Source organism: Xiphophorus couchianus, chromosome 17, assembly GCF_001444195.1.
Source record: "Xiphophorus couchianus chromosome 17, X_couchianus-1.0, whole genome shotgun sequence".
Taxonomy (NCBI): Eukaryota; Metazoa; Chordata; class Actinopteri; order Cyprinodontiformes; family Poeciliidae; genus Xiphophorus; species Xiphophorus couchianus.
In genome coordinates, this window is record NC_040244.1 from 17,700,838 (window position 1) to 17,727,548 (window position 26,711).

Sequence of the window (26,711 nt, forward strand, 5' to 3'; positions counted from 1 at the left end):
ATGTCCTTTGATTATCAATACATTCTGACTGAGAATGCATCCTGGAGGAAGGGGGACAGTTCTTCTGCAAAGGCGATGTGATACGACGAAGTTAGGCCATCAACTCCTCAAGATTAGAGGAGCTTTAGGTGGCAGAGAACGAAGATTTCAGCAGGAAACTAGAAAATTTCGGAAGAAATTTAGCCGGGGCCTGCCAAGGCGTGCCCGTCGGTTTGGGCCCGGCGTTGTCACGCTACAAATTGGCATCGATGCTAAAGAACGCTGCAACGTAATCAATAGCATGTGGAGAATCACAAGAACGTTAATTAAGGTGGACGTGCACCATTCAGTATGATTTAAAATGTTGTCAAGGCTTTTATTTTGGAAGTTTTGTTAAACTTCATTTCAAAGGGTCAAACTAATCCCATGCGTAATAGTCCTTGGGTTAAAATAGTTATATAATGCTCAAAACACAAGTAGTTGATGTAAAAATATTAAAGGCTTTTATTTTGAAATGTTTGTTAAGCTTCATTTCAAAGCGCCAAACTAATCCTATGTTTATCAGTGCTTTGGATGAAAAAGTCAAATAAAGCCAAAAAGAGCAATTACATCATGTAAAAATATTCAAGGCTTTTATTTTGAAATTTTCAGTATGCTTCATTTTAAAGTTCCGAACTAATACCATGTGTAACAGTGCTTTGGATGAAAAAGTCAAATAAAGCCAAAAAGAGCAATTACGTCATGTAAAAATATTCAAGGCTTTTATTTTGAAATTTGCAGTATGCTTCATTTCAAAGGGCCAAACTAATACTATGTGTAACAGTGCTTTGGATGAAAAAGTCAAATAAAGCCAAAAAGAGCAATTACATGATGTAAAAATATTAAAGGCTTTTATTTTGAAATGTTTGTTAAGCTTCATTTCAAAGCGCCAAACTAATCCTATGTTTATCAGTGCTTTGGATAATAAATTCACATAATGCCCAAAACAGCAAATACCTGATGTAAAATTGTCAAGGCTTTTAATTTGAAATTTTCAGTATGCTTCATTTCAAAGGGCCAAACTAATACCATGTGTAACAGTGCTTTTGATGAAAAAGTCAAATAAAGCCAAAAAGAGCATTTACATGATGTAAAAATATTTAAGGCTTTTATTTTGAAATTTTTGTTAAGCTTCATTTCAAAGGGCCAACCTAATCCCATGTGTAACAGTTACTGAGTTAAATCAGTTATATACAGCCCATAGCAGCAATTAGTTCTAAAGGCCAGTTCAGTCCTGATCTGTTTCAACTGAGGGTTCCACTATAGTTAGAACTACAGTGATGCGTATTTGTAGTCCTAACCACCAGCCAATAGCCTCTTGAGTTCCGTTGCTATGTTAAATAAGTTTCTCACCAAGGTGTGAACTGTTAGTGAAAGAGCCTGAGAGCCTCAGAAAATCCTGTCGCATGACTTTGCTCTGAAGCACCGTGACAGAAAACCGTACGGTCTAGATAAATTTCGAAAACATTTTACCGGAGCAGACATGTGTATCAATGTGAGGACCGATTTTGATACCAATCGTGCGATATTTGTGGGCGTGATGGCGATTTCAAAATTATTTTGGGCTCAAAAATTCTCTTCATTTCTCACTCTAGCCGAGATCTAAAGGCCCTGGCTCTCACTCTAATTTTCGGAAAAATGAGAAACTTTGGGTCGCTTAGAGACAAATTGTGGCAAACCGTAACTGGTATCGACGAGCCGTCTTCACTTTCGAAGAGATCACAGACGTATCTACAAAATGAAATTTGAATGGTATTTCTACGTGAATTCGTGACGACACAGAAAATCCTCAAAAATAGGGTATTTCTAGGATTTTTCCCATTGACTTATAATGGGTTTTTTTTCGTAGTTTTTTGCGAATTATGTCGCCATGTTAACCCCAAATCCCACCAGAAGTAATAGCTCCAATGGCGTGAATTTTCTGCACGTTTTGATACCTCATTTGTAGGTGTGCACCCAGCGGTATGAGCCGCATTAACGGTTACGGATGAAAAATAAAGAATTGGGAGAATAGCAATAGGTTCCTGCCATTGCTTTGCATGGCAGGCCCCAATAAACGACTATTTGCATATATTCCGTGTCGTAATCTGGCCACAAGATGTCGCCAAAGTTCCTTTTATGACAATTTGAGCCTGAAAAATTTCTACTCAATATTTTACTGCAACTGTAAATATTTGAAATTAAGCACGTGCTTAATTCGAAATATATTATGTTGAGAATGTGTATATATAAAGAGGAATGTTTAAGTTTATCTCCTTTAGATGTCTCTCCCAAGGGAAATTGAAGGATTTCTCAAACTTGCTTGAGAGAGAGAGAGGGAGAGAGAGAGAGAGAGAGAGAGACCATACTACTCTGATTTCAGAAACAATTAAAACCAGCCATTTGGTCACCAGGGGAAAAGAATAGGAGGTTATGTTATGATGACGTGTGATGTGAGTTTTATTTTGAAAAGTAAGATCAGAAGGGGGCGTGGTTTACGTTCTCCAGCCTAGAGCTATGGCACTGGAGCCTCCAGGTTGCAGCCGTATGCGTCTTGGTTGCTCTCCTTTCGGTACCGTCGCTAAGCTAATTTACCCAGGCTCTGTGGCTCCTCTGCCTTCATCTTAAGTTCGACATGCCGGAGTACCTGGACGACCCGTCTGTGCTCACCAAAGACAAGCTAAAGAGCGAGCTTGTTGCTCACAATGTGGAACTTCCGAGCGGCAACCCGACCAAGGACGTGTATGTGCAGCTTTATCTAAAGAACCTGGCGGTCCAGAACGAGAGGAATGTCGCGGCCGTAGTTCTGGATGCGTTCTCCAGCGACGAGGAGCTGCCGCCTGTCGTGGCCTCCAACAGAAGCCGCTCCTCCGGAAGGGTAAGCCTTGTTCTCCGTGTCAGAGTCAACCAGCTGCCTCTTGTATTATTTATTTATTTTTTTTTTAACCGTTTTTATGGTACTGATATTCAGAAGGGCTCACATCGCTTATGGTGGAACTGCGAAGTGGAAACGTTAACCTCAGAAAAGAACTCCGAGTGCAGTTTGTATTATTGTTTTATACATTATAGACCAGCTTAACGGTATTCCTAAACTAGTTTTGCCTTTGTGGGATGAAAAGGTTGTTTTTTTTTCCCCATTTCTTCCCATCCAGCCACTAGCTGCGCCCCGCCTCCTGATGTCAGATTGTTGGGTTAGACACAGCAAGCCTCTGATTGTCTTAACTAAATCGCTTCATGGCCATAGATCTGATCAAACTGTCACTGTTCAGCTTTCACTTCCCCCCAGAACTTTCCCACTTTAGTCTCAGTTTCAGTGAAGCTGGTTGTCATAATACAGCTGTAGCTGCCAGTTCAACACATCCCATCCAGCTGCAGAAACACTTTCTTTTTACAAACAATAAAATCAAGAGTAGATAATGACGTTTACTTTTTATGGCAGGATTTCACAAAATGTAAAGTTTTTTTTAAAGAAACGTAAACTGCTGATTTTGTGCTGATGTCATTAGGACACTCATTAACCAAGGAATCAGAAGGGTTGGGCAGGTTACTTTAAAAAATATAAGTGGTTACAGTTATAATTTACTCTATTTAAAATGTGATAGCAGTGAAACTATTTCAATTACTTTAACAAAGTAATGCAACAAATTACACAGCTGATTTGTTAGAAGAGTTCTGCCTGGGTTAGTTCAACATGATGAGAGAGGAGTTCAGATTGAATTAATCTGGACTTGAATGAGATTTTTATTTCTGAAAACTTTTAGGTTCATTGGTAGGTTCATTGCCCTCTTAGAAGAATGCACTTGCTCCAGTGCTTTGTTGAGTCAAACCTGTCTCTATCTTTTTGTGTAACAAAATCAGCTGCTTTGCATTTGATGCTATTCTAAATTTTGCTTAAAAAGTCTCTATATCATAAGTTTTTCCAAGTGAGTCCTTCTCTACTCTTAGCTAATTGTGTCAATGATGGATTTAGAAGTAATTTAAAATCACATACATATACAGAGAAATATTGAATCTTATCACTGAAGATAATACTTCTACCAGGGGGTGAAAGATGCTTCATGCTTCATTTTCCAAGATGGCGGCGCACGCAGTTGCAGCGGCTCATTGCTCTCTCGGTCGGTGCAATGTTTGGCTGTTTGTGTACGTGTTGATTTGTGTTCCATACTCGTCATGTCGGACAAACGAAATATACAGTCGGGACGATCTCCTGACGATCGGTGCCCGCTACGAACTAGATGTTACAGCTGATTTTCAACGCTTGTTCAATATTCCGGGGGACATAGCGAGGAGCCCCGGCGCGCCGTGGATTACCATCGCAGCAGGGAGGAAGCGTTGGCGGTGTTCTATCAGATAGCCATACATGTCAGAATAGCATACATATGGTAAGAGCGCATGCGCATTCTGCAGGAGGTCCGCGATATTGAGAGGAGTCGTCAGCTTGTCATACGCGAGAAGAGACACAATAAAAAGTAAGTAAATAAATTAAATTTAATGCTGCTGCAGCTGCAGTAAACTACAAAACACGCCCTGTTTAAATTCACGTCCCCCAGTTCCTTGATATTTTTGGGTTGGATAACATGTCTAACTTGGATAGCATGTCGTGTATGTGATATGTTAACCTGAAAAGCCTTCATGTTCCGGTGTTCTATCAGATAGCCATGCGTTGTCAGATCGTCATACGCGTACAGGGCGTGTTTTGTAGTTTACTGCAGCTGCAGCAGCATTAAATTTAATTTATTTACTTACTTTTTATTGTGTCTCTTCTCGCGTATGACAAGCTGACGACTCCTCTCAATATCGCGGACCTCCTGCAGAATGCGCATGCGTGCGCATGCGCTCTTACCATATGTATGCTATTCTGACATGTATGGCTATCTGATAGAACACCGGCATAGAGAGAGAAGGCAGAAGCGGGGCTGCAGGGCCGGCGTGCTAACTAGGCTACGGAGGCAACCACACAAACCACCGCTCCCCAGCCTGTTTCTCTCGAACGCCAGATCCCTTGCAAACAAGATGGATGAACTGAGACTACAGGCTGCATCTCACAGCGCAGTGAAGGACAGCTGTATTCTTCTGATCACGGAGACCTGGCTGCATCCAGACGTAGCGGACTCTGCCATCGAGCTAGCAGGCTACACAGTACAGCGCCACGACAGAACGAAAGACTCCGGTAAGAGCAGAGGAGGAGGCTCTGTGTGTATGTGAACAACACCTGGTTACTAACAATGGCTGATGACAGCGACTGTCATCAGCCATTGCTCCCCAGACCTGGAGTATGTGACTGTTAGATGCAGACCAATATACCTCCCCAGAGAGTTCACTGTAGTCGTGGTAACCGCTGTTTACATACCACCGGATGCTAATGCTAAAACAGCTATTGGACTTTTGCATGGCAGCATTAGCCATCTGCAGAGCATCTATCCAGATGCTGTGCACATCATAGCCGGGGACTTCAGCCATGCAGACTTGAAGACAGCACTCCCCAAATTCCACCAGCATGTAAAGTGTGCTATAAGAGAGGCTAACACTCTGGACAAAGTCTACTCCAACATCAAGCTAGGCTACAGGGCTAGACCACTTCCTCACCTGGGTCAGTCGGATCACCTGTCCCTGCATTTAATTCCTGCTTATGGCCCCCTCAGGAAAACTGCTCCAACCATCACCAAAACCATCAAATCCTGACCCAAGGATGCGACACAGCAGCTGCAGGACTGTTTCGACAGGACAAACTGGGATGTTTTTGAACATCAGGACCTGGAGGTTTTTACAGACAGTGTACTGTGCTATATCAAGAACTGTATTGACACTGTAGCTGTGGATAAACACATCCGGGTCTTCCCAAACCAGAAGCCCTGGATGACTCAAGAGGTCCAGCGACTGCTAAAGACCAGGAATACCACCTTCAGGTCTGGGGACAGGACCGTCTACAGTACAGCCCGAGCTACCTTGAAGAGTGGCATCAGAATGGCTAAGTCTGACTACAGGAGGAGGATAGAGGGCTACCTTGACAGCAACAACAGCAGGCAGGTGTGGCAGGGAATCCAGCATCTCACCAACTACAGGACCAACCTCGCAGCTGTGGAAGGCGACGCCACGCTGGCAGAGGAGCTGAACCTCTTCTTTGCCCTCTTTGAGGTGAAGCCAACAGAGGCAGCCACACTACACCAAGCAACCCACAACACCACACCCCTCGTTGTAGAGGAGCACGAGGTGAGGCGCACACTGCGGGCTGTCAACCCAAGGAAGGCTGCTGGACCTGATGGCGTCCCTGGACGTGTCCTGAAAGACTGCGCCGATCAGCTGGCCGGAGTCTTCACCAGGATCTTCAACCAGTCCCTAGCCCTGTCTACAGTCCCATCCTGCCTGAAATCTTCCACCATAGTCCCCATACCCAAGAAACCTCACATCTCCTGCCTCAACGACTACCGGCCAGTGGCACTAACCCCTGTGGTGACGAAGTGTTTTGAAAAACTGGTCCAGGGTCACATCACAGCACTTCTCCCTCCTGGCTTTGACCACCACCAGTTCGCCTACAGAGCCAACAGATCCACAGAGGACGCTGTGATCACGGCCCTCCATGCTGCTCTGTCACATCTGGAGCAGCAGGGGAGCTATGTGCGGATGCTCTTTATAGACTACAGCTCTGCTTTTAATATCATCCTCCCCCATAGACTGATGGACAAATTGGGGGACCTGGGCCTCCCTCACTCCACCTGCATGTGGATTCTGAGCTTCCTGACCAACCGACAGCAGAGAGTTAGGGTGGGAAAACATACATCCACTGCCCTCAGCCTTAGTACTGGCTCTCCACACGGCTGTGTGCTGAGCCCCCTGCTCTATTGTCTGTACACATACGACTGCACCTCTGCCCACCACAGCAACACCATCATCAAGTTTGCTGATGACACCACAGTGGTGGGGCTCATCTCAGGAGGCGACGAGTCCGCCTACAGGGGAGAGGTGGAGCGGCTGTTGCAGTGGTCCAGGGAGAACAATCTGCTCCTCAACAACTCAAAGACAAAAGAACTCATAATAGATTACAGGAGGAATAAAACGGACATTACACCACTAACCATTGGGGGAAAATGTGTGGAGAGGGTAGCTGATGAGGGTAGCTGGGTCCACATTGAGCAGGGCCTCACATGGAACATGAACACCTTCGAGCTGATAAAAAAGGCCCAGCAAAGACTGTACTTCCTGAGGGTTCTCAGGAGGAACAACATCAAGGAGAAGCTACTGGTGTCCTTCTACAAGTGCTCCATAGAGAGCATACTGACCTACTGTATCTGCGTCTGGTATAACAGCAGCACTACGGCTCAAAGGAAAGCTCTCCAAAGGGTTGTGAATACAGCCCAAAAAATCATTGGCTGCCCTCTCCCCTCACTGGAGGACCTGCACAGCGACCGCTGTCTAAGAAAAGCACAACACATCACAAAGGACACTTCTCACCCCGGACCTTCTCTGTTCACACTGCTGCCTTCAGGCACAAGATACAGAGCAACCAGAACCAGAACCAATCGTCTCAGAGACAGTTTCTACCCGACAGCAATAACAAAACTAAATGCAATCAAAAACAACCATTAATCATCATGAATGATGGATGTGAAAATGTGGCTGTTTTTTTTTTTACTGGTTATTTGTTATTTCTTACATTGTGTGTGAATTGTGAGACAGTTATTTTTTGTTTAAGCATATGCACTGACTGATGGCACTTTTTAAATTTTGTTGTTCTTGTGACAATGACAATAAAGATCTATCTGTCTGTCTGTCTGTCTGTTAATCTAATCTTATCTATCTATCTATCTATAAAATGACTTCTTCCTGCTCCAGTTCTCCTTTAACACAATCTGCTCTCTTTATTTATTTATTCTGCAATAAGGTTCAAACTGATGGTGTTGGATGTAAGAATTTCTACTTCTCTTCTTACCAGACTTGTGGGAAACAAAATGTGTTTTCGAACACATTTTCTTTAGCTTCTCATGTTCTGTGTTTGATAAATGTTTTTCACAAGACAATGCCAATGTCTGACTTTGAAGTAATATTGCTCGTCTTAATGTTTTTTATACCATTCACATTTATAGACTAAGAATATTATAATAGTGCACTCACTATAGACATCTGTAACATATTTTCCTGCACCTATGTAACTTTGATGCTGTTTCGCAGAGTTGTTGAGTTGTTTTTGGAACTTGCACTGACCCCTGCAGACACAGACTGGTTGAATTCCACAAATACAAGTTCAAATGAGCTTCTCAGTAAATTTCATTTCTAAGTCCAAAGTTGCTACTGTATGTTTATGAAATGAGCCTTCGTAGGGTTTACATTTGGCAGAGAGGAATGGGAAATTAACTGTGCAAATGAAAGAATTCACATTTCCTTTTTAGGATAAAGTATTTTTAAATCCCTAAAGGAGAAAATAATCTGCACCAATGTTTTGATGTTTATATTTGCATTTCATGTAGAATTTCAGGATATTCTTTATTTTCTCTTTCCTGGAAATAGCCTACTTGCTATTGTCTGAAAATATTTACCTGACTGTCTGTCCAGATGTGCTTAGAGCCACCTGTTGCCATTGTTGGTCAAGCTCTGCACTGGTGGGGACTACAAGTGCACCTCTCAAGGTTCATATGGATTTAGCAAACTGTTAAGCTGCAGTGTTCTCAGCAGAAGATTTCTTGCATGTGATGCCACGTTATCAAATTTGTTAAGTGTTCTTTATAAATAAAATGGCTAAACGTTTGAAAACAGTACACACTCCTAGCTTGAAATCTTACTAGTGTCCTGCAGGATTAGGAAAGAATTCACAGAATTCAACATGTAAGCTTTTTGTCTGCTTACATGTTGCTCCTGATGAATCGTGTTGCAGATTTTTTATTTTAAATCCCAACCAAAAGGTTGGCAGAAGATGTGCTGAACATTACAGACCAGACAGGTTTCACCAGCTGACAACACGGCAGTGTGAAAACAGCAGAGCGCTCATAAAGGATTTATTGCCTCTGTCAGTTGTTCAGTATGTGAAGTAACAGCAACCGTGTAAAGGTGTACTTACAGAGGAATGCTAGAGGGTGGGACACTGATCCAGCTCTTTTCCTCCATACTTCAATGTGATTAATGATTTATAAGTTACAAGTAAACAGAAAAATACACATTCTTTACTGGTAATACGTTTATATAATGAAGCCATTTGAAGTAAGAGAGTAGACATGTTTCTGCTCAGGCATGAATAACGCAATTCAAGTTTATAAGAACTTTTTTTTATCTTGTACAGGTTATTGCACACTGTACAGTGTACACTATTTATAAAGATTATTTTACAATGAAGCTTTGATAAATAAAGTGGCTTACATGCCACTTGAAATGTTCCACATTTGGTCACATTACAACTGCAAACAAATATATTGGAATTTAATGTGAAAGAATACAAAGTGGAATACAGTTGTGAGGTAGAAAGAAAAATTACACATGATTCAAAGCACTTAATACAAATAAACCGAAAAGTGTGATGTGCAAAAATATTCAGGCTCCCTGAGTCAGAACTTTATGGAACCACTGTTTGCTGCAATTCCAGCTGCTAGTCTTTAGGGATTGTCTCTACCTGCTTTGGACTTCCAGTTGTTGAAAGTTTCTCTATTCTTCTTTGCAAAACAGCTCTTCCCCAGTCTCAAGTTTATTTTAGACTCCCAAGTTTTCTTACGTTGCCCTGTATTTGGCTCCATCCATCTGCCCATAAAACTCTGATTCTATGGCCCCTATTAGCAGCAAATGTTGTCTCAAGGCACTTGACAAAAATCACTTCAATTCAATCACACACATCCTAGTATCAAACAGTACAGTAAGCTCAACTAATTAGTCAAAGTATTTTAAAAAGTTTCTTTCTATTTCATCCCTACTGATCGCCAGAGGGTGGTGCTGAAAGCACTGAATGTTCCCTTGGCGCATGTGCCGTTCGAACAATAATATCAACAGTCACACCTGTGACATAACGGATGATCAATCAGAGGCTATAAACATGACGTCATCCAAAGCTCTGCTCCTCTTTTCTTCTCGCGTGCAGTTTGCTTTGTATGGCATCAGCCTTTTGGATTTCTGGATCTTTTCACCGTCGTTGGACGCCGACTGCCTGTTGGCCAGAGTAGCGGTGTATCGCCCTCCTATGGCTGCGACAGATCTTCGTTCAAGGTACTGTTTGTTGGAAATGACAGCGGTTACGCCTCCTTTCCCAACTTGCAGCTTATAACCACTGTGTTTGTACACGTTATAGCTTAGCTAGCGGTGTTAGCCATTCTAAGTTTGACGTTTCGCTTTAATTGGTGACGATAGGATCTCGCCCCCTCTCCCAATTTTAATCGACCTTATAAGTGGTTTGTTATTACTTTGATTGGTGACGGGAACCTTTTTTGCCCCCTCTCCTAGTTTTATTTGGATTTTCATCCTGTTCAGACGTGGCTGACGGCATCAGCCCCTTTTTTCTTCTCCTTGGCGTTTTTTGCTGTGATTGGTGACAGCAGCGTTCACGCCCCCTCTCCCATTTTTAATCTGTTTTTTCATCCTATTCTGGACGTAGCTGGACCGCGTCTGCCTGTCATTGGTCCGCTGGTTTTTCTTTAATTGGTGACGGTAGCGTCTCGCCCCATCTCCCAGTTTTAGCAAGCCTCCTGTTCGGAGTTCTGGGATGGGCTACGTGTTGCCTCTCCGTGTTTATTTAATTGTTGATGGCAGCGTTTTTGCCCCCTCTCCCAGTTTTATTTTTTCGTCCTTTATTCTGGACATAGCTGACGGTGTCAGCCCCTTTGTTGCTCTTTTATTGTGATTGGTGACGGTAGTGTTCTTCACCCCCTCTCCCAATTGCAGTCTGCTCTGTCTGCCTGTGGTGGGCCTTGCTTCAGTTGTGGACATGAATAGCTCCCACCGTTGTGCGGATTGCAGGGCTGTTCTTCAGGTAGGTGATGGTCACGAACTGTGCCCTTCCTGCCTCGGGCATGATCAGACAATCTCTGCATGTACTGCAGCTACATGCCCCATGCAAAGGGAGAATGGTTTACATCAAACGACCTTACAGATGCGTAATCTCATGTACCTATTGCGGGGGAACATTGCCGCTTTCTCAGGTTTGCCTATCGGGGTCGCCACTGGCAGTTCCGTGTGCTCCCGTTCGGCCTCTCCCTTTCCCCCAGGGTGTTCACTCGGTGCGTGAAGGCAGCCCTCTCTTCTTCTGCAGGCCCGCGGCATGAAGGTTCTGCCATACCTCGACAATTGGCTTCCCTGCGCCCCATCTTGAGAACATGCATCTCGCGATACAAGTCGCCTGCTCGCTCATGTGTCCCAGTTAGGCCTCAAGGTGTACTTGGAGAAGAGCTGTCTGATTCCATCACAGACATCCACTTTTCTTGGGGTGCTCTTGGATTCTCCCTCCATGACAGCCTACCCATCTATCCGGAGGGTGGACGACATTCTCCAGCTGGTGAATTGATTCAGGGTGAGCAGGCAGCTTCCTTACATCACCTTCCTGCAGCTGCTGGGCAAACTGACATTACTCAGGTTGTGCCCTTAGGTCTGCTGTCACTGTGCCCTTTGCAGAGGTGAATTAACAGCTGGCGCCTGGATGCCAAGCTACACAGGCATTGCAAACTTGTGGTAACACGGCCATGTCTTCGTACCCTGAGTCCATGGAGAGAAAGGGCCTATTTCTCCAGGGGTGTGTCCATGGGAGTGGTTGTGTGTTGCAGAGAGGTGGTCACGACAGATGCCAGCTCCATGGGATGGGACGCTGTGTGGCAACACAGGGCGGTTCAGGGCCGGTGGTGTCCACAGGATCGCTCCAAGCATATTAATGTGCAGGAGTTGCATGCTGTGCATTTGGCTCTCAGGCACTTTTTGCCTGACCTGGTGGGGTGACATGTCCTGATTTGGTCAGACAACACCTCTGTTGTCTACCACATCAACCACCAAGGTGGCACCAGGTCAGCGCCTGGGACTTCTGAAGGAGTCCCAGGATCTCCTGGAATGGGCATCTGTTCACCTATCCACCCTACAGGTGGTGTATTTGCCAGGGCTGCAAAATCAGGTAGCAGACGCCCTCTCCTGACAGGTGCCAGCTCCGGGAGAGTGGTCCCTCCACAGGGACATAGTCCGCCTGATCTGGGACCTTTTCGGTCAAGCAGAGGTCAACCTGTTTGCCACAGAGGAGTGGACTCATTGTCCTATGGTTTTCCTTTACAGGGGCTGGAGGTGCACTGGGCTAGGACGCCTTGGCCCAGGGTCCTCCGATTTGCCTTTCAACCCCTTTCCCTGATTTGGCCGACTCTTCAGAGTGTTCTCGAGGAGAGCCACAGGATGTTGCTGGTAGCTCCGTATTGGCTCACACGGCCATGGTTCCCACTTCTACGGAGTCTGTGTCACGGTGTCCCATGGTGTCTTCTGACCAGGAGGGATTTACTGTCAACATATCTGTTGGGGGATCAGATATGGCATCCCGATCCTCAACGCCTCCGGCTGTGGGTGTGGCCACTGGGAGACTTGAACAGCAACTGACTGGGTATTCAGGTCCTGTCAGGCACACTATTTTGAGAGCCAGGGCATTCTCCACTCGTCAGCAATATGAAAACAGATGGCGTTTGTTTTCCCGGTGGTGTTCTGCCCGTAATGATGATCCAGTCACCTGTGCAGTACCCACTATTTTGGAGTTTCTTCAGTCTCTTCTGATAAGGGCCGCTCTCCTTCGACGCTTAAAGTATATGTAGCGGCTATATCATCTAGTCATGCTGACATTGATGGCTGTACAGTGGGGAGCCATAATCTGGTTTCTCTTTTTTTGCGTGGTGCTCGTAGACTGCACCTGCCAACGGTTTCGCAAGCACCTGTTTGGGACCTGTCCTCAGTGCTCTGTGCCACCCTCCATTTGAGCCTTTGGTTCAGGCAGACCTCAAATGGTTGTCATGTAAGACTGCTTTTTTGTTGACTATTGTCTCAACTAAGAGGGTCAGTGAGCTACAAGCTCTTTCTGTCAGCCCATCACGTCTCAGATGGAGTTCAGATTGTGACCAAACCCGGCATTTGTCCCTAAAGTGTTTTCTCATTCTCATTGTAGCCAACCATTGAGATCGGTGCGTTTTCAGCCTATGGCAAGGGAAGCTGGTGATAGTTCTGAGTTACTGTGCCCAGTGAGGGCACTGGAGGCATATATTGCAGCCACTGCTGCTATAAGATGCTCAGACCAGCTGTTCTTGTGTTATGGGGGCCCTAGATTAGGTTGTTCTCTATCCAAACAGCGTCTCTCCCATTGGATTGTGGATGTCATCTGCCATGCCTACGTTGCAGGGCGCCGCCCACAGTCAGTCGGCGTGAAGGCACACTCTACTAGGAGCGTTTCCACTTCCTGGCCAGCCTTGAAAGGAGTTCCACCTGAAGCTATATTTGCTGCTGCATCCTGGGCTTCTTCGAGCATGTTCACTAGCTTTTGCAATGTGAATGTGGCCTCCTCTCATCCTCTGGACCAGGTTCTTTTACAAGGGTCCTCTGGGCCTTCTCAGTGAGGTATGTGCTCAGGATTCCTTGTGACATTGCTGGTATTAGTCATTCAGTGCTTTCAGCACCACCCTCTGGCGGTCAGTAGGGATGAAATAGAACGAACGGTTCTATGAATCCCGGATGACCTCCAGAGATTCTCTGTCTCTCAGAATGCTTGCATTTCGCGAGAAGATTCTGTAGGGAACAGAGCTTCGGATGACGTCATGCTATATAGCCTTTGATTGATCATCCGATATATCACAGGTGTGACTGTTGATATTACTGCTCGAACGGTGCATCCACGAAGGGACCATTCAGTGCTTTCAGCACCACCCTCTAGCGGTCATCCGGGATTCATAGAACCATAGTTACATATGTAAATTTTGATTTAAGGAAACCCAGCAGAGTGCATTAAAAAATCTCTTTTTTTTTTTTTTTACAATTTTTAGTTTTTCATTGAACTTTCTAAATTGATACACTCTGAGATGTTTTGATTAGACAAAATACTTATTCAAGATTTCAGTAATGCCATTCTAACTGGTCAGCACGTTAAAGATATCTAAAATGCAGGAAATGTTTAGATTAAAATTTTTTTTAAAGATATTTCTAATTTATTTGGAGATATCTTAAAAGGAATTTTGACTAGGTAGGTTTTGCCTACTCATTATTTGCTTTCAGTATATCTGAAATGTAATTTGCACTAATTGAATCTTATAGACTCCTATCTAAAATACATTGACGGTATCTTGCATCATGGTGTCATTCAATCTTTAATTAGAATTATGACTGGTTAAAACAAAAAGGGGGATCTTAAATTGACTTTATGACATGACATGCACGTGGGAAGGCAAAGGGAATTTTTTTTTTCAAATACAGAACAATCACAGATCCTATTACAACTGCTAAAGCAAGCCTCTTTACTGAGGAAATTCTTTGTGCATATGGTTAAAAGTTAAAGACCAGCTTTATGTTGGATTTTATTTGCAATGTGTTGTGTAACCTAGTGTTTACATGCCAGTGTGATTACAGAGGGAATGCACCAGTGAGTAAGAATCACAGAAAGTCATTCCGGACATTTCTCAGATGTCTATCTGTAGAGTTGGATTCTTCTGCCATACGTCCTATTTTATGTCCCACTGTTGTGAAAGAAGCCTACTGTAAAATATGAAGAATATGTAATGGCAATAATGAAAATATTTTCCATCTTTGTGACAACGAACTACACAGTCCATTGTTACTCTGCCAAGCAGTTCAGTGTAAAACCACAAGTCCTTGCATGCTACACATTTGACTGCTCTCTATAAGGTGATAATAAAGAGAAATATGACTTCATTGGAGCTGGGTGTGGCTGCAGAGGAGGGAGCACACAGTTTCACTCTAGAAAAGACTGATGTGATGATGAAACATCCAGGTTAAATTGCCCTTAGGAAGAACATCTGGTTTTACACTCTCTGCCCATTTCACACATAGAGAACCACAGCTTCACTCCTCATTGACGCAGAGCATTTCCTCTTCAGCTTTCCTCACATTCCTGGTGGTTAGCCACACTTCACTGAGTTACAGTCAGTGTTTTAGTGCTTCTGCAGATTTTGCTTCTCTTTTTCTGCACATCCCATCAAACAGATTGTGGCATTTGGTTCAGCTAAAGCAAGGTTTTCTTTTGCAACCATATTGGAATATTTATTTCAAAATATCAGAATATTTTTGGATGATTTGCAACAATAGTTGTTGTTTCAATCATGCCATTCAGGGAGGCTGATGAAGTGACTTGTGAATGAAAATAAACTTGTGCCAGGATTGCATTAAGTTTGAGTTTTAACTGTCTACTTTTGTGCCACAGAAAGCCGCCAGGAAATCAAACAAACATCATCTGGAGCAAGTTGACGTCACATCACTTACTGATGAGAGCCTGAGGGACGAATTGCAAAAGCACGGAATGAAAGTGGGGCCAATTGTAGGTGAGTGCTTCTTCCAGCTGCACTTTGCACAGAACAACATGTCTGTTGTGGGTGATGCACTGTCCCAACAGATGACGAGTCAAAACATAATTGATTCTTGATATACACTATATTACCAAAAGTATTTACTCACTCATCCAAATTATCAGAATTAATCACTTCAATTACTTCCATGGTCACAGTCAGTTGCTAATCTCAATGAAGTGTGAATATTATTATGTGCAAAATAACTGATTGGATGGGAAACATATGTGAATATGATTTTTCAAGTCATGTCCAAGAATAAAAAAAAAACAGGAGTCTCGTTTATAAAGGCTTGCATAGGATTCATCCTAAAAGTGTACATACATCCAAAAGAGAAAAATGGCATACGGCAAAAAAAATTCTGATTTATTAAACCTTGTGTACGCACACCAGTATGCAATTTTTCTTTATAAATGATAGCTAAACCTAAAAATTTTGTACAAGGTCCCTCCTCAGGTTCTGCAACACACATACATTCAACCATAAATGGTCAATGCAAAGCACCTTGTGAATGCCAGTGCTTATTTAAGTGACCCAGCTGATAAATGTTATCAATGGCAACTACGGGGAAAAAAGCAGAAAGCAATGTGAGGAATTGGGGAAGTGTGGGAATTGAAAGCATTGTTTTTGTAGCCACAATCATGTGATTCAAGTTTACACACCCTTAATGGGAGGGACGCTTGATATTAAAGCACACCTCCTCTGAGATCTGGAGATTTGGAAACGGGATTAGCCACTGCCCCCTGCGGGTTATAGTGAAATAGTGCATCAGTACATGAGGCCCCATTTTCTGTGCTCAGTATAACTTTTACAAAATAATCAAACCGTATTTTATTTTGGCGGGTCAAACTGACAGCACACTTTAAGTTCCGAGTGAGAGGTGAACACGGATCTGCTCCATTGCTGTTGCTGCTGTGGCTAGCTGCTTGTGTTGGCGTTAGGGTTAACTCTTGGGTGTTATCAGGGTCTATTTATTTATTTATTTGTTATTGTTGTCTTCCTGTTGTGTTTATTGTTTATACTTATAGGAAAATGTTAATAATATTATTATTATTGAATACCTCCCTAAATATATGCAAAAATCTAAGTTTGAATACAATAACTTAAACTTACTACCTGTCTTTTGGTGTTTTAGTCACACATACGGGCTCCTCAGCCGAACCTTTCTGACTGCCTATTACTATGTTTGGACATAGTCAGGCACCTAGCCTTAATTAGCGTTACATCAGCACTGGCTGTGACACCATAAACTCATGTAGAGACTAGCATTGTTCCTTAAAGTGGCTTCAGAGTTAACTTTCAGTATCATTAATTGAAACACATAGCAGTCTGCAGTCTGCTAATTCACGCTGTTAGGAGATGGTTGCCAGGAACCCCAGAACAGCTGTATTTGAACAGGATCGATGTGGTTCCGGTGGAAACATTCTAGGTGTGTTTTTGATGAAGGAATAACATTATAACATGATGTAAGGCTCAAAAGTTGATTTTTACAGGATATTGTCCCTTTATAGGTACATTGGTCTTGTGCTGGTTGGAGGGAGAATAAATAAATCTGGTCTATCAGTACTTTTTGTTGTCCACCTTAGTTTTACTTTTGAACTTGGTGTATGCCAAGCTTACCCGAAATTAGCAAACCGTCAACTTCTTTTTCTAAAAGCCATTTTCGCTGATGCGTTTAACTGTCTGACCCAATGACAGCCTGTCAACAGATTGATGTTACATCTTTAGGACGTTCAAACCAAACTGAAGTGGCAGAGTGGTGGCTTTTCAGACCTGGAAAATCCAGAACGGATCAACATTCATCGTCTTTTCTGGATCAGGATCTGGGTCCAGAAATAGAATGCTTGTGGGCTCAAATGGTGGCCTGTGCCACCATTTGAGGCCCACTGCTCCAGGGAGTCTTGAGTCAGCCATCAGCCAGTCATCATCATGAGCCAGAAGATCTTGGTGATTCCTGAAAACTCGTTCCTTCCTGATTCTTCCATTTACAATGGTTCCCATCAGCACCAATGCATTCATTGCACAACATTACACACAGATGTATTTAAGTGTTTACATCACGTGAACACTTCACACCTTGTCATATTTTGTGCTTAATTTGTGGTATAAAATAAAAGAAAACTGGGGTACGTCTCACCCTGGAGAATAGGATTGTGAGAAAACATTTAAATATTTTGTGGACTTTGGTTTAGGTTTGAAACTGCTTTACAGATTTCTTTTAGTCATTTGAAAGTTCATGTATATTTATGGCTCACGAGTACAGGCATATACACAGGTACTGTGTTTATAAATCAGAATATTTGCTTGGAAACAACGTTTGCAAGTTTTAGGCCCCATTTTGTGCATATGCAAGCTTTGCAAATGAGACCCCCAGATTTTGACTATGTCCATTTAACATTGAACATGCTTTCATAGAGCCCTTACTTGTTTTTCTGCTGAAAGTTGAAGCTCCTCTTACACATTTCATCTTTGTGTGGCTTCTATAGGACAATCCTGGTTTTACTATGCATTTCTTTCCATGTTGTTCTATCCAGACTCAACTCGTGAACTGTATCAGAAGAAGTTACAGAAGTTATTGGATGAAGGTCCTGCACAGCCGTTTCCCACAGAAATACAGATCAACCACAATGGCAACTCTGAGTCTGAAATCTACAGCGACACAGAGGACGGTATAAACATATGAACTCATTGTACATGAATCAGGGATCACAGCATTCTTGTAAATTTGCATGTTCTCACTTCTGAGGGACTTCTAGTGGTTTCCCTTTTCAGAATGAAGATCTCTATCCAGGCACAAAATCGTATTGATTTGTTGAATCTAAAGATGTTTTGATCCGATTATGTGACCGTAAATCAGGCCTGATTACGTAGTTTCAGACTTGATTGGAATCAGGCATTACATCCTGATCAGGGATAGGATGTATATGAACATTTATTCTCAACACAAATGGGAACATAACAGTATCTACCAGTAGTACTGATGGAAGTGGGAGGCAGGGACGCATGGGTTTGTATTTCAAGAGTAGGCAAAGAATAAAACAAAAAATAAGAGACCTACTGTATCTCTTTCTTTGCGCTACCTAATTTTCTAAAGGTAATTTTGAATTATCGGATCGGGACTCTGTATCGGCCGATACTCAAAATCAAAGGATTCAGACTGAAGGGACAAAAAACCCAATTGGGATATTCCTAGTTGGATCCATACTTCAAAATCAAAAGAACAAAACATTCATAATCACAGTAACGGTGACAATTGGCTTTGTTGTTATAGCCTGAGTCGTGTCTAGTGGTTCTGTACAGTTAGACTGAGTCTGCCTTTAGAAGTCAAATAATATAAATCAAATCAAATTGGGCATGTGGAAGATTGACACAGACCTAAATCTTTTGTCTGTCGCAAAGGAAGGACACACATGTGCTGGCTGTTGTGAGTCAGTTGTAATGGACTTTATTGTGTATTGCAGTAGTGATGGCAGTACCAGAACCTGTGATTGAACCTGAACCAGTTCCAGTGGTGGAGACACAAGTGAGGAGCAGAGGGAAGTCCCCAGCTAGCAGTCATACCACCAGCAGCAGCAGCAAGAACCAGACGGTAAGAAGATGGTTCAGAAATCTGACTCTGCTTAACTGAACAGCTGCTGTACCAGGGAAGACCTATGATTACTCAATAGTCCTGCTTTCTCCACTGCTCCCGACTGGTGTCTTAGGCTACATTCACACTGCAGCCTGAAGTGGCCCAAATCTGATTTGTTTGTTTGCTTTTATGCAACCTGTATCTGATCTTTTCATGACAGTCTTGCATCACAACACAGACCCAACTTTGACAAATGCTACCCAGGCCACTTGAAAATCTGATTAGTTTCTGATCTTTTCAAATGTGACCTGTGTCTGTACGGTCAGGTTGCATTCCAACCTGAACATCATTCATACTCGACAAACATCTCTTTCTACAGCGGGACAATAGAGAACAAACTGCCCATCAGCATCTCTGTATAGTTTGGAGCATGTAACACATGGAGAGAGCGGTGAGGACAGCTGAGAAAGTCATTGGTACTGAGCTCCCTTCCATCCTTGACACCACTCACAGTTGCTGCCTGTCCAGGGCTCGGCCAATCACAAAGACCCTTCTATCCTCACCATGGTCTGTCCTCCTTGCTGCCCTCTGGGAAAAGTTTCAGCAGCTTCAAACATAGAACAACCAGATTCCATGACAGCTTCATCCCTAATGCAATAACACTACTAAATTCCCATTAGTCTTTTTTGTATATGTTTATATTGATGCTTTTTATCATTACTTATTTATTTTATTATTATTAGAGCCTTGCAATGAAAGTTTGCTCAATGTGTACATTATAAATGTACAACTGAATGACAAAGTGTGTATGTCTAAAAAAATCATTAAAATTCAGATACATCCCAACTAGTCCTAGTTAGCAAACAGTGCATTAAGCTCAGTTGAGTATTGAAAGTAGATTAAAAGGTTTCTATCTAATGAAACTCAGTAGAGCATGGAGTCATTAATATCAGCATTCACTTACCCTGGACCAGCATGTAGTGACAATCACTTGCATTGTGTTGTTGACTTTACAACAATTCCTCATACCAAAAATGCATGTAGCGACAGTGGAGAAGAAAAATGGCTCTTTAAAATGAAGAAACCTCCAGCAGAACCAGAATCTGGCACAGTAAAAACAGCCATCTGCTACAACCAACTGGGAGTTTGAGAAGACACAAAAGGAAATGGATTTCAGAAATTAAATAACATTATTTTATTGCTGTCAAATTAATTCAATTTTTTATTAATTTTTTCTTGATTACAGGATACAATAACGTTTATCAAGCTATGACTTTAAAGCAGGGATATGTACCAAACCATGATCATTGTGTATTGTTAGAACTCTGCTGTGTGCCAATGTGACTGTAGAGACAGATGTGACAGTCATAAAACCTGCTGACATCCACTGTTCAAATGAATTTTGCTCTCTCTCTGTGCAGGTTGAGAAAATCACTGCCAATGATCAGACGCTGAAAGTGGAGAAAGATGTTCTGAAGGAGCTTTTACCTGATATAAACAGTCCAACAGGAATCGGGTAACCAGAGGTCTCATTTCTAAAACAATTCAAGTTATCTATGTTTTGTGTCTGTACTTCCAAAACTGAAAATGACCAACACCCAAATAACTCCAGACTTATAAAACTGTGTGCATGCATCCCAGACAGCTACACTTCCATGTTACACCACACGAGGTCCAGCCTCAAGTTCTGCCCTCTAAATGCACACATTCAACCATAAATGGTCAATGCAAAGTACTTCAGTAATATTAAACTAACTCATTTACATACACCTCATCAATGTTATTTAAGAATCAAAAATAGCAACTACAAAGAAAAGAGTACCGGGATGTAGTGGATCTATGTGTCTCACCAACACATAGATACATTTACATGCAGTTTTGTATGCAATATGTCCAAGCTAATATGCTTCTTCGAAAGTTCTCTATATGCTTATTCCATGTCAAAACTGCACTCTTTAAAGCATATTTTACTCCTATGTTTACTGGCCAGCTGTGGTGGCATTACAGGAAAAGCAGCATGCATAATCTCCAGGTCAATGATGGCATGAGGATGCTGCTGAAGGGGCAGCAATGGAGTAGTGCAAGTCAGATTATTGTAAATGTCAGTGTACCAACCTGTGCTACTATGTTTGAAAACCTTATGTACAGTATAGGTTAACCCGATCTGTAAACGGTATCATTCAGACTTTGACCAATCCTGTTCAAAGCTCAGTTTGGTTCTTCTATAGTTTGTGGAATCGTTGGTGCTTTAGTTTATATGGCAGTGGATGAAAATTTTATTTTTATTGTCTTTTCGTTATTGTTCTGTCTGTTTTCGTTTATGATGGACCTTATATGTGTCTGTGTGGCTTGATTAATAATTGAATATCTATATCAGGTTTATGATGTCATTATTGTTAATGAAATATATTCACTTTTCAATGAGACATGAGTTTACCTGGATACACTGACTGTGTTGAGCACTTTGAATTGACCTGTTGCTGAAATGTACAAATAAGCGACTTGATTTGGTTATGAACTGGAAGCTGCATGTCTGTGAGATTTGGAGCCATTTCCGTCTAAGCATCCTGTCATCGCCCCTCTGAGCAGGGCTGGCTAAAATCAGCACCAGTGGCGTGTCTAGCCCTGTTTTAGCATCCCCAAAACTGTATCTCAGCACCCCTGAATCAGGTTGCCACCCTTCCCGTAAAATGCGTCCCGTACTGAACCGATACATAACTGTCCGATAGAAATGCCTATCATACACACATTAACACTAAGTTTAACAATAATGACCAAAATAAAACACAGGAAATATTAAGGCCAGCTAAATTGTCATGGCGGGAGCTAAAGGACCCCAGAACGCTACGGACCGAAGCTGCCGTCACGGTTGCCTAGAGACGGACACTACGCAGCCGCGGTCAGCTGCTATCAACTCGCATCTTTTTTAAAACGTCCTCGACCCGATTCCATGTCCTTAGAAGCAAAAACGCTTTCAAAAATACAGACGTGAGTGAAAAGACGAACAATTTCAGAGAGGATGAATATTGTGTACATCTGTCAACAAAACAAATGTGTCCATTGTGGCGCAGTGTGCTGCTGTATGACAGAGAGAATGGATCAGGAGAGGAACTGCAGACCCGTTAGAACCTTAAGAACCAGAAATCGTCTCTTCATCCTCAATCATCTCCTGAGGCTGATATGGTACAGAACATTTAGTTATGATTGATTCAGTTTCTTATTGTGATTTTAGCTGACTATTGTGGTTTGATTCTTTGCTTAGGATGTTGAGTTTGGATGATATTTAATAAATAATAGCATTAGCCAAAACAAGTGGCCATTTAAAAAACAAATCATACTATAATAGATTAACAGTAAATACATAAATATTTCCTACATTAAAAAAGTTTGTTAGGACTTTCTGTGAATTTTACTCAGAAATGTTGATATATTTTATGAATGAGGGTTGCTTGGATAAGTTGACTTCCAACCAACGAAGAAAAATGATGCTAAGCAAAAATGCACCAGACCTGCCGCCCAGGGGCGGTTCTAGACGGGGCCAAGAGGGCTTCTGAAGAAATGATAAATAAATGTCTTTTTTAAATATTCAGTGGTAGATATTTTTTAAACCTTTGCAATTTTATTTTAACAAATTAAAAATTATAGTGCTGTACTTTTAGCTGCTGTATGGAGATAGAATCACACTTTCCAACTGCTAGATCAGGATCTGCAACCTGAATTTCTGGAGACACAAGTGGCTCTTTGCTCACAATATTAAATGATGAAATATTGCTCTGTGTTTGTTTAATTCTTTTTTAAGTGTCTCTATAAAAAAAACACTGACTACATGGGCCCCTCTACTAAATTTTGTAGAGCCAGCCTCCAAAGAAAATTGTAAAGACCATACATATTTTTTAACCAGCAATAAGGGGGCAAACTTGTATCATCAGCACCTTTATTCAGATGGCAATTTGCAATGCAAAATATTATGCTTAGTGATTTTTTGCAATTTTCAGTGGCAATGCTGTACTTAATTTATAATTATTTTTATATTTATGAATGAAATTGTGTACAGTATTGGCTTTATTTATTTGAAGAGTATTTTGTAGTTCAGTACAAAATTGTGTATATGTGCAAAATATTTGGATAAATAATGAGTTAGTCTGATCCTGGTCCTTAACCTTGTTAATTACTCTTATTGGTCTTTTTTGAAGTTTGATTAGTGACTGTTGTGTTTTGTAATTAATTTCCCAAACCTCTCTGGAGTCACTTAAATAAGATAAAACTAAAGAACAGCTCTTCCTGAATCCGAGGTTCGACTATCCGACAGACCCTCCTCTCCAGGACCCCTGAATAGACCTTGCCAGGGAGGCTTAAGAGTGTGACCCCTCTATAATTGGAGCACACCCTCCGGTCCCCCTTTTTGAACAGGGGGACCACCACCCCAGTCTGCCAATCCAGGGGAACTGCCCCTGATGTCCATGCAATATTGCAGAGTTGCAGCCAAGGTGTTGAGGGGATCCGATTTGGTGGCCTTAGGATCTCATCTCTGCTGTTTGCAGACAATGTGGTCCTTCTGGCTTCATCAGGTCGTGATCTGCAGCTCTCGCTGGAGCGGTTCGCAGCTGAGTGTGAAGCGGCCGGGATGAGGATCAGTGCCTCCAAATCCGAGGCCATGGTCTTGAGCCGGAAAAGGGTAGAGTGCCTTCTCCGGGTCAGGGGGGGTGTCCTGCCCCAAGTGGAGGAGTTCAAGTATCTCGGGATCTTGTTCACGAATGGGGGAAGAAGGGAGCGGGAGATCAACAGGCAGATTGGCGCAGCGTCTGCCGTCAAGCGGGCGCTGTACCGGTCCGTCGTGGTGAAGAGAGAGCTGAGCCAAAAAGCAAAGCTCTCGATTTACCGGTCAATCTACGTTCCCACCCTCATCTATGGTCATGGGCTTTGGGTCATGACTGAAAGAACGGGATCGCGGATACAAGCGGCCGACATGGGTTTTCTCCGTAGGGTGGCTGGGCTCTCCCTTAGAGATAGGGTGAGAAGCTCAGTCATCCGGGAGGGACTCAGAGTAGAGCCGCTGCTCCTTCACATCGCGAGGAGCCAGTTGAGGTGGCTCGGGCATCTGGTCAGGATGCCTCCTGGACGCCTCCCTGGTGAGGAAGACCCAGGACACGCTGGAGGGACTATGTCTCTTGGCTGGCCTGGGAACGCCTTGGGATTCCCCCGGAAGAGCTAGAAGAAGTGGCTGGGGAGAGGGAAGTCTGGGCCTCCCTTCTGAAGCTGCTACCCCCGCGACCCGACCCCGGATATGCGGAAGAAGATGGATGGATGGATGGATGGATGGATAGATAAAGAACAGCCCAGAATGTTTGGGTTCGGCTGTTTCTGTGGGAACAGAAAGGTGTTTGGTATTGAAACTATGATTGTCTCATTTCATAAACTGTGAACTAAAATATTAAAACCTTGACTCATAATGTCTACTTTTCCATAGATGGACATATAACGTTCAGATAAAAATAAGGGTAATACAATTTCTAAATATGATTTTGAAATAAAGTTCAGATTAATGACTCATTTTCACTAGTCATTAACCTGAACTTCTACCTTGATAATAAACTGGTTTTAGGTTTATTAACCCTATAAAAAGTAAAATGTTCTTCAAATGACTTTAAATGCATAGTTTTAGGTAGATTTTATTTTCATTTCTGGGAGAGCAGACCACACTAGGACTGAGTCACTCCACAGCTGCTTGTGTCTCATTAATGTTAGCAGATGTTGGCAGGTATGATGTGGTCTAGAGATTCTGTTTCAAACTGAGTTTATACAGCTCTGGAAAAAATTAAAAGTTTCTCTGATTTTACTCTTTATAAGTATATGTTTGAGTAAAATGAACATTGTTCTTTTGTTCTGTGAATTACTGACATGTCTCTTAATTTTGTTTGTGAATGTATGTATATAATCAGTTAGATTTAGAAAACCGCACCAATGGGTCTTAGCCCTGCTGGGGGCTAAGCACCCCTAAAGGTCAGATCCTAGAATCACCCCTGATCAGCATAACAGGTTAGTGAAAGAAAAGCTGTTTGCTCAGGTCTTCATCTTTGCTTCTCTACTCTGCTACAAATGTGCCAAAGTCAGGTACATAGACCCAGTTCCCTTTACACATTTATTTTAGGTTTGGGACTTTGAACCAATAACAGAAAAGCAGTCAGAGGTTAATATATTACTGATTTTCATTTTACTAATATGATTTTTTTGTTATCAAATGTCAGCTGATCTAATTCTTCTTGATATAGGTGTAATCTTAGTTACACCTTTAAGTGGTGAGAGTTGCAGTGTAGCTCCAAGCAACACTTTATTAGGCCTGATTCATGTTTTTTATGACAATCTTGACTCTGATCTCTATTTCTCACAGCGCCAGCTGCCGAAAGCCCATCCGAGGAGCAGCTGGACGCCCGCTAATCTCCAGTGACTTATGGAGTGATGAGAATTCCTGTCTGTCTCCAAAAACGACAAAGACTAGCAGCTACTCCTACACAGGGAACCATGCAGTCAACAGAGTGTCCAGTTTGAATGCCTCCACCTCCTTCACATCTTTTAGCTCCTCTAGTTCCTCCTCCTCCAAGCTTTCTGCTACAGCTCCATCTGCAGGTCCAACCAGAGCAGTGCGGCGCAGCATGACTTTATGGAAACAACTGGCCCTGGTTGCTGTTTTGGCCATATTTGTGATTTTTGTTTACCTGGCGATGGAGACCAACTCTGTCAGCCCATTTCAAGCCTCAGACTCAAAATCAGTTGCAAGTGGAACACCATAAAGAGTGCATATATAGTTTGGAGGGGCCTAGTCTCTGACAATGCCTCTACTTCATTTTTAAGGTGTGAATCTGCAGTGTAGCCAGTTTTTCTTACCTCAAGATTACCTGATGTCAAATTCTATTTTTTTAAGGAAGTGTCTTTCTTCCCTAATCAGTCTCAAGTAAAGGTCTAAGAAGTGATGTTTGCCCCAAAGGATTACTTTGAGCAGCTGTGAAAGGATTGACTTTTCTCTTGCTGTGTTGGTCTATTCTTGACCCTGGACTTCTACCAGAATTACCCACTGATCATTTTTAGAAGAATAAACAAGAAGAACTTTCTTCTTAAGATGTTTAAAAAAAATCATCGTAACATCATCAGTTTGGTGTTTAGTTTTGTAATGAAATGTGTGTTTCCCATCTATTAGCCTTCTCAGGCTTAAAGGTAAAGCTTAGTTTTTTGTACTTGGACCATCTTTGTTGTTGAGAGGATGGCTTGTAAACAAAATCCAGAGGCTTTTAAAACTTCAATTCTTGATATATTTTCTTGAGGCTTCTTGTAAAACATAATTGAATTCCTTTATTTCATTCTTATGTAGTCATATTTCTTTCTAAATAAACTTTAGTGTTTCAGTTTGCTCATTATGCCATTTTTGATCCTCCTGTTAGAAATTGTGGCATTTATCACATTATGTTTTGTGCTCTCTTGAATAGTTGTTTCTATAGACACCAGCTTTCTGTTTTTAGTAACAACATCCACAATGGCCACAAGGCTAGACAGGGAAAGGTATGAATGCACCATCAGAACATTTTACAATGGATTAAACAAGATGAGAGATACTTGATCTAAAGAAGAATTCAACCTCTCAACAAGTTTGCAGAGCAAAAACA

The 26,711-nt window shown here is 42.3% G+C and overlaps 1 protein-coding gene across 2 annotated transcripts; it reads left to right on the forward strand.

The window, feature by feature from the left end:
• Positions 1 to 2,488: 2,488 nt before the first annotated feature.
• tmpoa (thymopoietin a) lies at positions 2,489 to 26,458 on the forward strand. 2 transcript variants are annotated; one of them, XM_028043906.1, is made up of 6 exons: positions 2,489 to 2,875; positions 15,344 to 15,461; positions 18,020 to 18,154; positions 18,950 to 19,074; positions 20,478 to 20,572; positions 25,445 to 26,458. In XM_028043906.1, the coding sequence occupies exons 1-6, from the start codon at positions 2,633 to 2,635 to the stop codon at positions 25,842 to 25,844; spliced, it is 1,116 nt and encodes a 371-aa protein (XP_027899707.1). In that variant the 5' UTR covers positions 2,489 to 2,632; the 3' UTR covers positions 25,845 to 26,458. The 2 variants fall into 2 exon arrangements, with proteins under 2 accessions (XP_027899707.1, XP_027899706.1); XM_028043905.1 differs by having other exon boundaries at positions 2,490 to 2,875; positions 18,947 to 19,074.
• Positions 26,459 to 26,711: the final 253 nt, after the last annotated feature.